Source organism: Protomyctophum parallelum, assembly GCF_964188405.1.
Source record: "Protomyctophum parallelum genome assembly, chromosome: 14".
In the NCBI taxonomy this organism is placed as follows: domain Eukaryota; kingdom Metazoa; phylum Chordata; class Actinopteri; order Myctophiformes; family Myctophidae; genus Protomyctophum; species Protomyctophum parallelum.
Window position 1 is genome coordinate 16,646,274 of NC_139709.1, and position 18,114 is coordinate 16,664,387.

Sequence of the window (18,114 nt, forward strand, 5' to 3'; positions counted from 1 at the left end):
GGGGGGGGTTCCAGAGAGACAGAGGGGAGGGGGGGGGGCAGAGAGACAGTGGGGGGGTCCAGAGAGACAGAGGGGGGGGGGGGGGGGGGGGGGTCCAGAGAGACAGAGGAAGACAAAGATGCACGCAGAAAACTATAGGGACAGCTCAAATGTATAAAATGTTTTTAAAAATAAAAAAATCACAATAGAGCACCGAAGTCTGACATCAATGCCGCTAGAGAGCGCTAAGTCCACAGGTTTGGCGAATTAGTTACATTTTCGCTAGAAACAGACTGTATCAAATATGACTGACTGACTGTCGTAAATGATACAGACACCTCCCTGACAATATCGTAGAGACAATTTGTAAAAAAAATTACCACAATAAAAAACTCAAAATTGTAGGCTACTTAAGGACAACAGTACTTGAGTAAATGTACTTGCTTTACTTTACACTTCACATAGAGAGAGGTGAAAACAAAGAAATATACAGCAAGTGAGGGACAGCAAGACATGATGGATAGAGATTTAAGAGAGACAGAGAGACAGAGAAAGAGAGAGGGAGAGAGACACACACACAGAATCACAGATGAAGTGTAGTTTTGGACTGAAATGTTTCCAATGTGGAGAGCATGCGTGTCCTCGTATACTAGAGCAGTTTGCAGATCTGTAGCCAGGCTTTATTTGTGTTCTTCCCAACCTGTACCGTACAGTGGGTGGGGGACGGGGGGACGAGGGGGGGGGACGGGGGGGGGACGAGCGGCAGGCTATGCGGCAACGGGTGGTTGGTGGGCGGGCGCGAGAAAGAGGAGGCGAGCTGCAGGCAGGGTGATTGTGTGTGTGTGTGTGTGTGTGTGTGTGCGTGCGTGCGTGTGTGTGTGTGTGTGTGTGTTGTGTGTGTGTGTGTGTGTGTGTGCATGCGTGGGGTGGTCTTCCGTTACCTCGTACTCCTCCTTGAAGCCGTAGCCCTCTGAGCACTTCATCTGGGTGATGTGCTGGAGCAGGTCTGCCACACGGATGGCCGGGTGCAGCTGACCCGTCTGGTAGGGCACGTCCACGGCCTCCACGCGCTTCCTCAGTGAGTGCGACGTGTGCGACTGCACCAGGCTGCTGGTGTCGCTGACGCTGCTCATGTTGGTCTGGCTTTCGTCTGCTTTTTGGGGTGGGACACAAGCACATGAGGACGGGGGGGACGGAGGGGATGGGGGGGACGGGGGAGCAGATCAGCATTAATGCACAGGAACTTTCAGGTAACAGGTATGATTCATCAATGCAGTGCTATAAGCATGCAGGGGTCATCGCCATGCTGGCGTGTGGTGGACTTTTTTGTCAAAATATTTGTTTTGACATGACAAATGAGTGGGCAATAATATTACCAGAAACGCAAAAAGAGATGAATGACCATAACAGGTCTGTAACTCTGAGAGTATTAATTATTCAAATTTGTACACTCTCAGAGTTAAGGGGGTCCTTGCAAATAAAACATTTGAGGATCACTAAGTACTAGCTGGACTCCTAATATGCCATAGTGTTTTACTAGATAAATGTCATATTCTGAGTCTTATGGGTCTTATGATCACAATACCGTAAGAACATTATATTGGTGTGTAAAAAGGAAAATGAAAGATTTGCCACGGACACATTTCTTCAGTGTACGGACACATTGATGACCCCTGGCTATAAGATGTGTGTGTGTGTGTGTGTGTGTGTGTGTGTGTGTGTGTGTGTGTGTGTGTGTGTGTGTGTGTGTGTGTGTGTGTGTGTGTGTGCGCGTGCGTGCGTGTGTGTGTGTGTGAGTGCGTGTCAGTGTGTCATGTAAGGGACATAATGCTTGCGGCGGGAAAAATTGATCCTGACAAGTTTGTTTGACGACCATCTTAATGTATTTTGGCACCTCAATTATATACGTCTATCCGTGCTGGAAATCGGACGAGAATGGAGTGACGGGCCGGCCATCACTTTTGGGGGAGCGTTGCCACTCGTGCGTCGTCACACCATTTGCGGGATTCGGCTCTACTTAAATGGCATTTTGCTCATATTTGAGTTCCACCCCGTTCGTCACTTTTTGCGGTTGGTCACAACTTTACATTAACAGATGGCATGTGTTTCCTCGCATGGTGTGAAGCATTATGTCACCCGAACAGACTGAGCCACGGCACAGAACAACTCTGCTGGTAATCTGTTTGTATTATGGATGGCCACAACAACACCACATCATCGAGTAAGTGGATGATAAAAAATGTGGTGGGAAGGTTTAGGTCCATCTGTCGCAATGTGTGCGTGTGTGTGTGTGTGTGTGTGTGTGTGTGTGTGTCTGTGTGTGTGAGAGAGTGTGTGTGTGTGTGCGTGCGTGCGCGCGGTGTCAGTGCAGAATTCAAAATGTACTTGAGTGAAAGTACAAAAGTAAATTTGCATGAATATACTCAGTACCAAAAGTAAAAGTACTCATTGTGCAGAATGTCCCATTTCAAGTTTTCAAATGTATACAAATCTTTTGAAATTAGAAGATTGGCTATTTTCAAAGGGCCGAAATGTATACAGGGCTGAAGTGGGTAATGTATATTTGTAATAATAATCAAAATCTATAAAGTACCTCAAATTGTACTTAGGTACAGTACTTAAGTAAATGTACTTAGTTAATTTCCACCACTGGCGTGCATGCATGCGTGCGTGCGTGCGTGCGTGCGTGCGTGCGTGCGTGCGTGCGTGGCTAGAGAATGTGTCATAGTACTGCAGCAGACCACTAGCGTCTTGCAGACTTTCCTATAGAGAATGTGTCATAGTACTGCAGCAGACCACTAGTAGAGAATGTGTCGTAGTACTGCAGCAGACCACTAGCGTCTTGCAGACTTTCCTATAGAGAATGTGTCGTAGTACTGCAGCAGACCACTAGTAGAGAATGTGTCATAGTACTGCAGCAGACCACTAGTAGAGAATGTGTCGTAGTACTGCAGCAGACCACTAGCGTCTTGCAGACTTTCCTATAGAGAATGTGTCGTAGTACTGCAGCAGACCACTAGTAGAGAATGTGTCATAGTACTGCAGCAGACCACTAGTAGAGAATGTGTCGTAGTACTGCAGCAGACCACTAGCGTCTTGCAGACTTTCCTATAGAGAATGTGTCATAGTACTGCAGCAGACCACTAGTAGAGAATGTGTCGTAGTACTGCAGCAGACCACTAGTAGAGAATGTGTCGTAGTACTGCAGCAGACCACTAGCGTCTTGCAGACTTTCCTATAGAGAATGTGTCATAGTACTGCAGCAGACCACTAGTAGAGAATGTGTCGTAGTACTGCAGCAGACCACTAGCGTCTTGCAGACTTTCCTATAGAGAATGTGTCGTAGTACTGCAGCAGACCACTAGTAGAGAATGTGTCGTAGTACTGCAGCAGACCACTAGTAGAGAATGTGTCGTAGTACTGCAGCAGACCACTAGTAGAGAATGTGTCGTAGTACTGCAGCAGACCACTAGTAGAGAATGTGTCGTAGTACTGCAGCAGACCACTAGCGTCTTGCAGACTTTCCTATAGAGAATGTGTCATAGTACTGCAGCAGACCACTAGTAGAGAATGTGTCATAGTACTGCAGCAGACCACTAGCGTCTTGCAGACTTTCCTATGTCTCTTTCACACTCCACAGCACTGGCTCTTGACTTTTGCTACCGGGTACTTGGGTTTTTCACTCCAAGTAGTAACCCTTCAGTCTGATGGTTCTGCTGGTCGTCATAGCAACGTTCGCAACCCCTCTGTGTAGCATATTACTAAACGAACGATGGCAATTTGTCTGGAAACACTCTCTGTTCTAACATCTGATATAACATCTTAGGTGAGAAATAGGCCATGCCAGTTGCTCATTCAATATTCATTCATTTCTTGTTTACAACTGCTAGTTTAAAAGTTTGTAAACAGTAGGGAAGTCCGTCTTCTAATCTTACTTGGAACTGTGACAAATGGTACAAGCTGACGGAAAACCTAGCTAAGGGTGAAATAAAATTGCACTATGAGCGGTAACCGGTAAGGAGTGAGGTGTGTGTGTGTGTGTGTGTGTGTGTGTGTGTGTGTGTGTGTGTGTGTGTGTGTGTGTGTGTGTGTGTGCGCGTGCGTGCGTGCGACCGTGATAAATGGTATATAGAGAAAGTGCTCACAAAATGAAGATGCTGTTAAACAGGTTTACTGTTCTATTGGTTGTTTTTAGTAACACAGTAAAAGCCGGGGTGTAAAATATGGGTCCGTATGGTCCCTTAAAGGGTCCACCATCTCTATGAGTTTAAAAGAACACCCCGGGTTTGACTGTGTGAGGTGATACATAATATCGTTTCTGTCAGGTGGAAACCCCATACGTCCAAAACTGTTATTGCTATAAAAAAATCGCAATAAAAGTAGAAGATCTACAATCTCTTGCAGATCTGCTACGTTTTATGCTTTTGTGTGATGCTGTATAGTATGATCAAGTAGGGCGTTAATTTACAAAAAAACAAAAAAAGTTAGAATATGGAGATAAGAGGTTTCTGAGCGACAGCAACGATATGCCGGTGTCATACTGAGTAAATAATAAACAGTGAAAACACAGTCAGTTCCAGCTCTCTCATACTGTCATCCAGTCAGTAGCAGAGATGAGGCACAGGTACTGTGGGGGTGGGGGGGGGGGGGGCACCAAAACACATGATGGCGGGTGTCCAGAAACATGGAGGAAGAGCAGCAAGAGGAAGAGGATGTGAGAGGGGGTGGGGGCAGTGGGGTGGTGGGGGGGGGGGCGAGGGGCGGGCAGCGGTGGGCCACAGTGAGCATGTCACAGCAGGCATCATCTGAAGCATCACACAGACACAGCGTGGACTCATAACACCCCCCCCCCCCCCCCTCCTCCTTCCCTCGCCCTTCTCCCCCTCCGCTCCCCGCTCCCCCCCCCCCCCCCCCCCCCCCCCAACGTCCGCTGTTAATGAATTTATATTTGAATCAAAGGGCTGGGGTGGGGGTGGGTCTAAAACTCAACTTGGTAGGGGGTAAGCGGAGATCGGAGGACAGAGAGAGGAAGAGGCTAGATAGAGAGAGTCAGAGAGAATGCGTGGGGTGATGCTGCGATGGAAAAGGGGCGGGTTACCGTGTGTGTGTGTGTCTGGGTGCATATGTGTACACATGTGATCATGCTAAAGCTAATGGCTTTGGGTGCATGGGGCACGGCATGGAGGGTGGTGGTGATGAGATGTCCACTGGGCCATGCAAACCATGTCAGGAGCATGGCCTCACACAAAAACAACCTTCCTCCCCCCCACCACCACCCAAACCCAGGGCCCACTCAGGGGGAGAGACTTACCATTAATGGGCACTTTTTAGATAGCAGAGACATTAGAGGATAAGTATGTGAAGAGAGGGAAAGAGAGAGAGAGAGAGAGAGAGAGAGAGAGAGAGAGAGAGAGAAGAGGAGGAGGAGGAGGAGAAGAAGAGAGGAGAGAGGGGATAAGCAACAATAACAGCAACGAGAACCTTGTTACAGCAGAGTGGTTTAGAGAACTAGGCTACAGGGCAAGATCACATGCCTTTTCTAACTGCAGAGTGTCTCGGTAGGAAGCCTTGGTCGGGTGGGGACAGAGGGGACAGGGCCATGTTGACTGGATGGATGGGGGCAATTTCAACAGTGCAAGACAAAGGGAAAGGGACAAATAAAGAATACAATAAAGTCACGGGTTTTCGAAGGGAGGGAGTTAAACGATGGTACGGGTGCCGACCAAATTTGGAACCAAAACCGTTGACCACTATATACTTATTTGACTGGAGTCTGATAGGTTCCCTCTGTTCTTCCCTCTAAAATAATATCTTTGCCAAAAATAGCCAATCTACAAGCTTACAATACATCACTACATGTGACATAATCATTCAATCAATTTGCGTGCAAAGCGGCGACACCCGTTCTTCTGAAACAACAATAATAATAATAATAATATACAATACTGTATATAAAAGGAGGAGGGACAAAATAAGCATGTTGTCGTATTCCGATTCCAGTCTGGTAATCAGTTGTGATTGTTTGCCTCAGACTGACGAGACAACCATTGCTGTGACTAAAATATGTCACAAATGAAAGCACCTAACCTTTTCCGGCTGCCTTAATGCTCGCGTTAATTGTTCTGCGCTTCATTACATCTGGAACTAACACAAGCAGCTGTCACAGAAGGTGATGATGAAAGCCGCCTAATGTTGCACTCACAATGAAGGAAAGGAAAGAAAGAAAGAATAACTACTTAATAGGGAATCGCATGCTGAGAAATACTGTCGCTGGGCATTTTTGTGACGCTCACTCGTTGTTGTTTACGCTGCGTGTTTCTCCATGGCCTCGAGTCCCACTTATTAGCGAGTCCCAATTATTAGCGAGATGTGTTCCTGGGTGTCTTGCACACGAGCTAGTACTTTTGTGTTGCTTCTGCATAACAAAAGGCCAGTAAGTAATTAAGGCAGAAACAAAATGCTCTTCATTATTCTATTTTATCACCGAACAGGATGGATAAACACTGTGTTAGGGGGTAAAACTAAAAAAAAAGAAAGAAGAAAAAAATAACACAACAAAAAAACCAAAACAAGTAGGTCACTAGCAGTTATAGCCGAAGGAATAGGTTGAGAGAGAGACATTAAAAAGAATAATAGAAAAGGTTGTTATTTTTGGAGGGGGTGGGAGGGTGGGGGGGTTAAATGTGTAGTGGGAAGGGGGAGGTAGGAAGGTGGGGTGGGAGAGTGGTGGCTAGGAGAGGGGGGCAGCACAGCTAAAGCCAGACTTTACGTGTAAACACTGAATGAACCCATCCCATCATTTCGGAATAATCTGGGAGAGTGGGACTTGAGAGAGCGTTTTCTATCCATCCATCCATCCATCGCTCTCTCCCCATCCTCCCTCCCTCCCTCTCTCCCCCTTTCTCTCTCTCCCTCACTGTTTGCTGTTGGTTGATTCGTCTTTGCTGACTTTAAAGCATGTATGGAGACGGGGCGAGCTGCCCCCACCACCCCCACCACCCCCACTAGACACTCCCCCCACCACATCCAGTCCACATGTCTGTCCATGCATATGAGAGGTCAAACACATAATGTGACATCACACGCACGACACGCAATGCGGATGGGATGGAGTGAAGCCAGCCTCAGCCCGGGGAAAAGCCTCTTCTTTTGACAGGGGGGGGGGGGGGGGGGGGGGGGCAGGGGGGAGGGAGGAGAAGGAGGAAGAGGAGAAGCAGCAGGCAGGTATGAAGGTGAGGAAGCCGTCTTCAGTAAAACTAAACAAAAAGAGCCAATCAAACCAAAAATGGGAAGCAGTCTGTGTTCGTTTGTCCTCATAATAAGCACTTAAATTACCGTCTGGTGAAATATATACACACATGTGCATGTTTTCTAGAGCGCTGAAACAGAATAAATCATCAACAGCAATGGGGGGAAAAATAGAAACGGAGTTGTTTCTCACCTAAAATAGCGGTTGGCACAAAGGGATCTGCTTTAGATATCCCCACAACAAGTGCAGAGGTTGGAGGAGGAAAGAGAGTCGCAATAAATAAAAGAAACAGAGTAAAAGTTCACCTTATCAAATGAGACAGCACATGAGCACAACAGTACAAACTACAAAGCAACGGGTTAGTACTTTCTGTCCTGCCTCAAAAGGTCAGGCCAGAGGGTCATCTCATACAAAACAACATTGAATAAAAAAAAACAATTAACCAAAAATGTCACTGAATAGCAGAGATAAAACAACAGAAATAAATCTTAATCATTCATTTTCCCTTTGCAAAAAAACTGTCTAGACGTTCAAAGGCTTGATCAATCATACATTCAATCATAGAAACAAAATGAAATATAGCTGCAAGCAGCAATAAGGCGGGACCAAGGAGAGGGAGAGAGAGAGAGGGGGGTGGAGAGAGAGAGACAGAGAGAGAGGGGGGTGGAGAGAGAGACAGAGAGAGAGGGGGGTGGAGAGAGAGAGAAGACAGAATACACTTATTACACTATTACACCACTATTACACTATTGCACTATTACACTTATTATACTATTACACTTATTACACTATTACACTACTATTACACTTATTACACTATTGCACTTATTACACTATTACACTTATTACACTATTACACTATTACACTTATTACACTATTACACTACTATTACACTATTACACTATTAGACTTATTACAATATTACACTATTACACTTATATTACACTATTACACTAATATTACACTAAATGCACTTATTACACTATTACAAATGTAGACGTAATACACTATTTCACTATTACACTATTGCAATACTTTTACACTTATTACACTATTACACTACTATTACACTACTACACTATTACAGTTACTAGTATCTCTATTATTGTGATGTCATGTCCTAGTGATAGAGAGGCGGGGGGGTGGAGAGAGAGAGAGAGAGAGGGGGGTGGAGAGAGAGAGAGAGAGGGGTGGTGGAGAGAGAGAGAGAGAGAGAGAGAGAGAGAGAGAGAGAGAGAGAGAGAGAGAGAGAGAGAGAGAGAGAGAGAGAACAATATGCACAAATACGAATCACAGGCTGAGTTGTCGCTACCCGGATTTGAACCAGTGACCCTGTAGTCCAAAGGTGAGAGCTCTACCGACTGAGCTAAGCAGACACTGTCAGTTGACTCATTCTATACAGTAACATCATGCAGAATAGGTATTAGCTCTACCAACCGTATTTGGTAGACGTATTAGGTGCATGAGAGGTTTCACAAAACAGAATTTTTCATTGGCTCATAAAAACTTTTTCACTTAAAATAAATCTGTTACAATTATTTGTTCGTAAGTCCAAAGTTCAAGTGTAGACGTTTTTGTGCATTTTGATCAAAGATTCTGGGAGAAGATACATTTTAAATGGTTTTCAAATAATTCAAAATGGCGGGTGATCTAAAGGTCAGAGGTCAAAAGTCAGAAAACGAAAGTTGTTCGGCATGAGGAGACAAATATGTGTATCAAAGTGTCATTGCCAACGGTCAAACGGTTCATGAGATATGCACGTTCAAAGTTTGCATTTTCAACTTAATTTTCAATTTTCAGTGCTTTAGCGCCACCATTTGGCCAATGGTCATGGGCTTCACATAGTCACCGTTTGGCAATGCCCTCTACCAGATTACCGAGTTTCACGAAAAGAGACTGCACGGTTCAGTCAGAACAGCTATTTTTGGCGGAAGGAGAAGAAGAAGGAGGAGAAGAAAAATAAACACAAAAACAAGAAGTGACCAAAGTCACTGCGTGTCTTCTTGGTCCCTTAATGAATGTATGAAACGGAAAACATCAAAACTGCACAAAATGTCACCGTTAAGAACAGTTAGTACTGGACTGAAATAGGTGGTTATTTTGTGGAAGGTAATTGAATAGATCAACAATACTAATAGATGGAATCAATAATGTAAGGATATACATATCTGAAATAACGTATGCTTAACCACATCCGAACCCAAATGAAAAAGTTTGTTCACAACTGATAGCTGAACATTTGTTTTTCAGAAAACATTAGTTTGAAGACATTTGTAGAATCAGCCTCAGGTCTTCAGGGGCTTTTGATTCTTCTATTCCTCCCTCTCATTCATGTTTTATCACCGGTTGGGCTACAGTAGTTTTATCCCTGCTTCTGGTCTGACTCAATTACTTTTGGGAAATGTAGACAGTGTTTGTTATTTATGTTAGTCAACAATTTTAACAATTTACTTAAAAATGCATGTTAACCAGATTAACAACGGTGCTGGGTATTTTCTTTATATTAAAATATAAATAATAAAAATCATTCGAAAGTAGCAAAAATAGCACCTTCATTAAGTGATGCATGCCTTCCCCACTCTGTTTTTACAAATCAAACCCCATGACAATTAACATGGTTGAAGCTGAATAGAAACATTAGTTTGAGGCAGCTCACAGTTGAAGCTGTGTGCTCAGTGCTCACCTGGATAGAAGGCGTTGGTAGGAATGGATGTGCTGAGCGTATTGGCTTTAGGCAGCGTGAAGGAAGAGGGTGATGAACCAGCTAAATTGCAAAGAAACAACACAATAGAAGGTCATCAATAGTCCACCCTGGTCTTGACTGTGAGTCAAAGGCCCATTCACTGCCACAGTACAGTGTCTATCCATCCACTTGGCAGTCACTAGGTCTCTCAATGGAGTATGGAACAAAGAACTGCAAACCAGGGTCAAATGAGTATATCCTCAGTAGTAGACCTGTAGTCTTACAGAAGGATTATGGGTTGAGGGTTTGAGATTGTTTTACAACATAATGTAATAACCATAGCTTTGATTCAATTATTCATTGTATCCGTTTCATTGTATTGCTTTTTGGGGAGCACTAGGGTTAATGTACCTGCTTCACAGTACTACAGTACCTCATTCAAGTAGTACTATCATGCATGCACCTGGCTGAGAGGACAATGGTTTCCTACCAGAGCATGAGAGAACATGGATTCAACTACATTTGGTTGGTTGTTTGTCAATTAACTTTCCTCTGCCCAAGTACACATTTTTATTTTATGGTGCATGAGTGCATTTTGTTTCAAGTCAACAAAACAACACTACACCGTCACCGAGGCCTTACAGAGTTTAGGACGGTCAAGGTATGTAAGACATTATACTAACAGGCAAAGGACAAGCTGATGTACTTAAGCCATTTACACAAGCAGACAGAGGGCCAGGTTTAAATAGACTCTAATAGACAGTTAACCAAGGTCACAGCACCGTTGTCACCTGCCTCCTCATGCAGCCTGGGTAGACACAGACCTCTGTGGAAACAGCAGTTCTTAGTTTTCACTGGGATTATGAGAGGTCGACCCCTACGTGCAGACTTTTCCAAGCTGCCCATCAACAAAGACTGAGATAGAGCTAATGAAGATTAGAGACATGCTCTGTGCACTCGTCCATTATGGAAATACAATGGAGCTGAGTTCATAAACCGACATCTGACTTCTCTGAAGAGCATTGTGTAATGTGTAATGATAACCCTAGTGGCCAGGCATAGCATTGTTGCTCAAGACTCCTTTTGGGCTATTTAGAAATGTTTTCACATAACTGTGGTTAGCTTTATAAATTGGAAACAGCTTGCTGTTAACAAATTGGTTTAGCTGATGTAAAATTTAGTTTAGCCCTTTTCGAGCAAAAATCTATTACGGAAACATGTGGAAGCATAGAAAAGGAAACCGCAGAAGAGGTAGAACAAACCCTTCAGGGGTTGTTGGCAAATCTCCCGCGGAAGAAGAGAATGTGTAATTAAACTTTGTTAAGATTATGGGCAAGCCTTTAAGAAAGTTTACAATGTTGGAGTTCCATGTACTTCCAGGTTTAGTCGAATAATCTACAGTTTGTTTGGGAAGAACTTTAGTTTGTTTTAAGGGTTTTCAAAATGTGAGGCGCGCCTCCCTGGTGCCAGAGCATTGTAGGGGGAGTTACAGAGAGATGTGAAAATGACAAATTGACAGTGACAAGATAAACAACAGGAAGTTACTTATGCCCGCAGTTTCAGGCAACAATGTTTGAAATTATCTGTAAAGGTTTGTTTGTGTACGTCCAGTGTACAAAATATGAAACGAGGAGCCATATGAGAGCATGAGAGCAGACTGCCTTCTTGGCTGTGGGTGCCAGGCTACACTCTATACTTTATAGAAACTAAGGTTAACATCTTATTCTTTATGTCAACCTGAGCTACAGCAGAAGTCTTTTACACTCGTTTGGTATTTTCTTTCTACAATGAAACAAGGAGCACAATTATTTTAATTTATTTCAGATAGGAGAGTCTAGTCTAGTGAGACAGGACACCACGGGCTGAGAGAGGAGAAACATATGAGACAAGACGGAGATCAGATTAGACTTTTGGTCCTTGTGCTCACAAGGAACATATGGTCTGTTTGTGGTCTGTTTGTGGCACAAGGCAGTAGGCACCCCCGAGCACTATTTATATATTATCCGGCTCTCCTACTGCATGCTGTAGAGCTCATTCATCTGTAACATTGTGTGTGCGACTGTGCGTGTGGAAACATAAACTTGGCAATGGTACAACTCGCGATGTACGTACTGTGGCAAACTTTTTCTTGAATTATCAATTCAAAGTGATTGTCTGTTCATGAAGAAGAGGCCTTGGCGACCCTCTCTCTCTTCTCTCACAAATTGGCCAGGACAGATAGGCCTTTAAAACATGGAGGATGATGAAACAGGATTCAAAAGGAGTGCCATTAATTGTTATCTGATTTTAGCACATTTATACTTTTAGCATTTTATACTTGATTTCAGGTAGGTTAGTGTAGAGACGGGAGAGGAAGCTATATGGGCAGTGAGAGGGGAGGCAAAATGGCCAGGGGTCAGGTCCTTCTGGTTCACAAGGAGAATACGGTCCATGCACCAACTAGATGTAGCCCATAAATAAATACACAATTACACATTTACTCTTTACATATTAGTAATATCCTCCTTACTAGCAAAGATTGTAGCCTGATAGCAATGCAGGTGAGGTGTTCACAGTTGCCTCAAGGGAGACTCACTTTGAAAGGCATTAGAAAATGCCATTTTGCAAAAGCCATTCCACATTTGAAAAGAAAGCAAAGGTTTTGCAAGCTTACAAAGGACTAGGTGCAAGTCTAGCTGCACGCACACTGCGCAGTAAAATCCTTAAATGCATAACCTCACCTCTTCCATTTAGAGTGAGCGCGCATTCGCTGCGGGTGTTGAGCGTAAGCGCACACTCGCTGCGGCCGTTGAGCGTGAGTGCACAGTCACTGCGGCCGTTGAGAGTGAGCGCGCACTCGCTGCGCGTGTTGAGCGTGTGGCTGTGTGTGTCCATGAAGGAGAGGGCTTCGTCACAGTTGGTGCCCTGCTCGGTGTAACTCTTGTCCATGGAGTTCACCATCACCGTCATCTCCTGCCGCGTGCTGTTCAGCGTCTCCTTGCGCTTTTTGGCCAACTTCCTTCATTGGAGAAAGAGAGAGAGAGAGAGAATGACTGGGTCCGAAAGGTTGATGTCATCGCCTTCTGTTATGACCAAAACTGTTACTTTTCAGAAAATGGACAAAAATAAAACTGTGTTCAATTGTTATTATATTATTTAGTCACAAGCTCTTATTTTTAACTGGATCAAAGTTTATAAAACACACACACACACACCCACCCACCCACCCACACCCACACACACACACACACACACACACACACCTAGCCACTTTCATTTTAATAATGTTCAAAAATAGCTAAACATGATAATCCAAATCGTCTTTAAGAAGTAGGCATTCATTGGCAAAACAAGCAAAAATGTCTAACTATGCATACAAGGTTTCTGCCCGACAGCGACGATATGATGCTGCTAATCATGCAATAAGCTATAAGGATGGCTCATTATCCATAATGCTGCTGAAGCTGTAACCTAGCACTCTACTGTACATGCACACTGCCTGACAGCATGACATTACATGTTGAATGTGAAAATAGGATCCTGTTTACTGAAAAAGATGATGGTAACATGATGGCATAATGCAGCTGTTGACTTGCATTGTCATAAAGGTACTACACAGCAGATAACGTACTGTACATGTATCATACAGTATGTATACATACAGTAACAATGTGTACTTTCTGTTTTGCAATAATATAACAGATATGATCCTGCATAGTACATGTACTGCACTGTACAAATTGTTGTCAAGTTGTTGTCTGTTCTACTGTGTTAAAAAATAAATAATCATTACCCGGATCCACTGACAGCAGTTCTGGGGGTCAGGGGGCCCGGGGTCAAACTGTCTACTTTCCAATATAACATGGTAAAATATGTGACTCTACTGGCTCGCAGACTGATACTGTTGAATTGGAAACAAGCACAGGTTCCCACTCACACTACACTTATGAAAGATGTTATGCACTACTTGCAATTGGAAAAGATAAAGTTTGAATTGAGAGGGAGTGAAGATAGATTTTACCAGACATGGCAACCCTTCATTGACCATTTCAATAGGTGCACGCTAACCCCTCCTACACAGTATTTTTTCTTTATTTTATTTTTTCTCATTTAAAAATAAATGTCTAGGCCCAGGCCATAGCGTAACGGTCTGGGCACCGGACTGGTAATCCAGTCGCAGTGTGCCGCGGGTTCGACTCCCGGACCCGACACGGCCTTTACTGCATGTCATCCCCCCATCTCTCTCCCGTTTCCTGTCAGCCTACTGTCTGTCCCTTCAAAAATCAATAAAAGGCGTAAGCCGCAAAAAAATATCTTAAAAAAAAAAATAATAATAATAAAAAATAATGTCTGTAATTCAGTTAATTTACAACAACGTGTTGGGAACGTATGAGAGCAAGAGTGTCTGTCCTGTTGTCTTTGTTTTGTTTGTCTGTTCACATTTGTCATTGTTTAACTGTTATTAGTTTTTTCGTGTTTATCACATTTATATATCTTTTTTATTATGTATTGTATGTGGAATTTACATTACCTGTCATCTTTCATTTTATATAACTGAATAACTCATTATCATTGTCAAGGATATTCTGAAGTTGTCATATACAAAAAATGCCTAATAAAAACAGTATTAAAAAAAAAATAATAATAATAATAATCATTGACCACACACGTGTAGCCTATAGTGGTTCTCAAACTTTTTCGTGTCAAGGACCCCTAAATTGATATATATATTTGGCCACGGAACCCCATCTGAAAATGTTTTGTCCCATGGACCCACAGAAGAGAATAAATATAATAAATAATAAAATGTTTTGTCCCATGGACCCACAGAAGAGAATAAATATAATAAATAATAAAATGTTTTGTCCCATGGACCCACAGAAGAGAATAAATATAATAAATAATAAAATGTTTTGTCCCATGGACCCACAGAAGAGAATACCGGTATTTATGTATCAAAAATTCACAATTATTCAAAATGTTCCAAATATTTTCTATATTTTTTAAACATTCTCAAAAATAGCAGATGTACAAATGTACAGCATGACATGAAGGTATGCACTGTGATCTTGTAGATCTGCTATTTCTTTAATAGCCAACATATGAATGGACTAGTTAAAATGATCGTGATGCTTTATTAACCAATTTTACTGTGGACCCCCTGGAACCTCCCCAAGGACCCCTGACCCCACTTTGAGAATCAATGGCCTATACAGCCTGAGCCTATGCATGTCATGCAGGGAATGATCATCGTATGCCCTCCGAAAAAACCTAGAACACACTATGCACTGTTGTCAAGTGAACTAATTGTGATTCCGATGTGGGTCATGAACCACATTGTCTTATCAGGGATACTCTTGCTTTTCAACGTACTGTATTGTTCCTTGAGAATCCAGAAAAGTGCGACACCATAACCCAAATACATCAGCGGCCCGATGATTTAAAATCGCATTTGGGGGCAGAAGAATCACAGTTTGAACAGTGAACTAAAACAGTCAATCTGTTTTTATTGACCTACTTCAGCATAATGTGCTGTTAGAACAAGTAATCACAGCTTGGTCAAACAACATAAAAGCACTGTGCTAGAAATAAAACACACCCACGCAAAGATATGCATACACACCATGAACGAAAGAATATGCACACTTGCACACTTAGAAGTGCATGTGAATTTGCCCATTAGAAAGATGTGGTAGGCTTGTGGTAGGCTTACTAGATCCACACAGCACACAACCACACATGCACGCCCACATACGCACACGCACGCACACACACACACACACACACACACACACACACACACACACACACACACACGTGTGTGCAATTCAGAATTGAATTCCCTTTTATTTTCCAGGGATGGTACAGTGTGATAGCTACCGTAGTATAGTCTACCATCCGTTAATATAACAGTGGTAACATACTGTATTAACGGTGGAAATACTGTAGCTACTGTATAGCAGTGGTGATAGCAGTGGTGATATAGCTACAGTAGCAGAGCGGTGGTGATTTACATACTGTAGTGTAGCTAGCGGTGGTGGTGATAGCTAGCATACTGCAGAGCTGTGGTGATAACTAGCTACTAGCATAGGCCTACTGTAGCTATATAGCAGTGGTGGTGATACAGTAGCTAGGTGATATACAGCCTAATGGTATAGTCTATATCTGGGGAGGGGAGTCGTGACTCGTGAGCATTGTGAGAATTAACTATGGCAGCCTTCACACTGATACCGTCTCTTTATAAGACTCTGTGTGACCCCTCTGCACTATTTGAATAGCAGCCTCTCTCATGGACAACGGCAGGCTAATGACGCACTCCTGCTGTTTTGTTTTCGCAAATCTCCTCTGTTTATTCAATTTGGTGGCTGTCTGGTGCCATATGGCAGCATGCCCCTGCTGCCTTCAGAGCAGTCATTTAGTCTGAAGGCCGCCACGTGAGGCTAATAGTGGAACCATTCCTTCCGAAATCGGGAGTGACAAAGGATTGACACTTTCATCTGCTTGGACATGTGTTTTGGCTTTATCTGCAATTTGAGCCGGGAACAAAATAGCGGTGTTGCATGTCTCTGGGTTACTTCCCCATTATCCACCAACTTCAAATTCTAATAGGAAGGATAGGGAGGCGGAGGGGGCAAGGGGAGATGAGGGGAGAAGTGATGGAGGTAAGCATGGACCCGAGGCAATATTAAGATTGGTCCTGCATTGTGTGCAGCTGTGGAATTTGAAACCAGTTTAATATAGGTTCCGACACTGCATCAGTGTCCCCAGATTTTTTTTTCTGGCTGGGTAGAGACTCAGTTTATCCGCTTCCCTGGCCCCGTGGTAAAATACAACCTGCCATGGCGTAAAGTCACGGTCGAGTCGGATGATACCAATTTGGGTAGCGCGCCATGCAGCACTAGCACTATAGTAGGATGTTTGCTAGGCACTGTGGGGGTTAGATGAAGACGAATATGTGTGCCATTCTCTGCTCATTTGTAAAAGGGGAAAAATGCAATGATAGATGGTTACATTCAAGAGGATGATGTGCTGAGAGAGACAGCACGAGCATGTGTACAGAACAGTGGAGTGTTTGCGCGTGCTGCTGATGAATACAACCATTAATCTTATTCCTCGATAGTTAGCCTAATGCTGCGTATGGAGAGAGACTCCGCTAGCTAATTTATGAAGCGATTGCTCACGTGCGTGGCTGGGCTGTCATGCTATCAGAAGTGTGCACATGAAGGAGAGGAGAGAATGACTGACAGAAGAGGTGTTTGTAGAAGTATAAAGACAGAGCCAACACTGCAGGTGAGGTATATCAGGCAATTCTCATTAGAGGGATTGCAGTTCAGTACATGACAGCCCTGGCATATCTGGGTTCTAAGTGAGCTCCTACCTCTACTACAAAAAGGGGAAAAGTGTGTGTGTGTGTGTGTGTGTGTGTGTGTGTGTGTGTGTGTGTGTGTGTGTGCGTGTGCGTGTCGACTGTCAAGTGCGTGCGTGCACTATTCCATCGCATTTGTTACTCCCCATCCCCTAGACTCCTTTGGGTCTGTAATAGTGTGGTGCAAATGTGCATATGTGCGCATAACATGTGCCACTCGAGTGTGTGCATGTTTTTGTCTATGTCTATTCTATGGGCGTTTATATTCTATGGTATAGTGTCTGCAACTTCTAAAACCAAGCATCAAAACCTACCATCCCAGCATGGTAGGCCTCATTTCAGCTCCAGAGCTCAAGATGAACCTTCTGACACAGGCACAAATACATCTTAATGCGAGTCATCATCTCATCAATTAAGATGACTCATACATCTGTGTGTGTGTGTGTGTGTGTGTGTGTGTGTGTGTGTGTGTGTGTGTGTGTGTGTGTGTGTGTGTGCGTGTGTGTGTGTGTGCGCGTGTGTGCGTGCGTGCGTGTGTGTGTGTGTGTGTGAGAGAGAGCGCACACGCACACCGACCTTCAGCACGGAGTAGCAACAAAACCAGCCTTTGAATCCGGTGCTTTCTCATTTGAAATGTACTATTTTTGTCTGATCCTCACTGGGGGTGTCCGTGTTAATCGTAGCTCATATACACCAATTCAATTCACCTTATTCCCTGGCAGTCTGCCCACACAAACCCAATACATTCCTGGCATCATTGGCTATGTTAAAACATTATTTTCCTGAAAGTAAATAGTATCATCAAGAATGACCTTGTGAATAATGATCATTTCTTTGGCTCCTCATCTTGCAACATT

At 43.6% G+C, this 18,114-nt stretch overlaps 1 protein-coding gene across 10 annotated transcripts in view; it reads right to left on the reverse strand.

Annotated features, from left to right (window-relative positions):
* The window catches only part of LOC310870755 (receptor-type tyrosine-protein phosphatase mu), a 255,299-nt gene that overhangs the window by 54,957 nt on the left and 182,228 nt on the right, over nt 1–18,114 (reverse strand). For 3 of the 10 annotated variants that reach the window (XM_083782048.1, XM_083782045.1, XM_083782040.1), the window contains 4 exons: nt 12,633–12,910; nt 9,913–9,993; nt 7,421–7,450; nt 921–1,132 (listed from right to left, as the gene is read on the reverse strand). In XM_083782048.1, coding sequence (XP_083638174.1) covers nt 921–1,132; nt 7,421–7,450; nt 9,913–9,993; nt 12,633–12,910 — 601 coding nt within the window. The remainder of the gene's footprint in view (nt 1–920; nt 1,133–7,420; nt 7,451–9,912; nt 9,994–12,632; nt 12,911–18,114) is intronic. The other 7 variants (XM_083782049.1, XM_083782042.1, XM_083782041.1 and 4 more) reach the window with 5 other exon arrangements.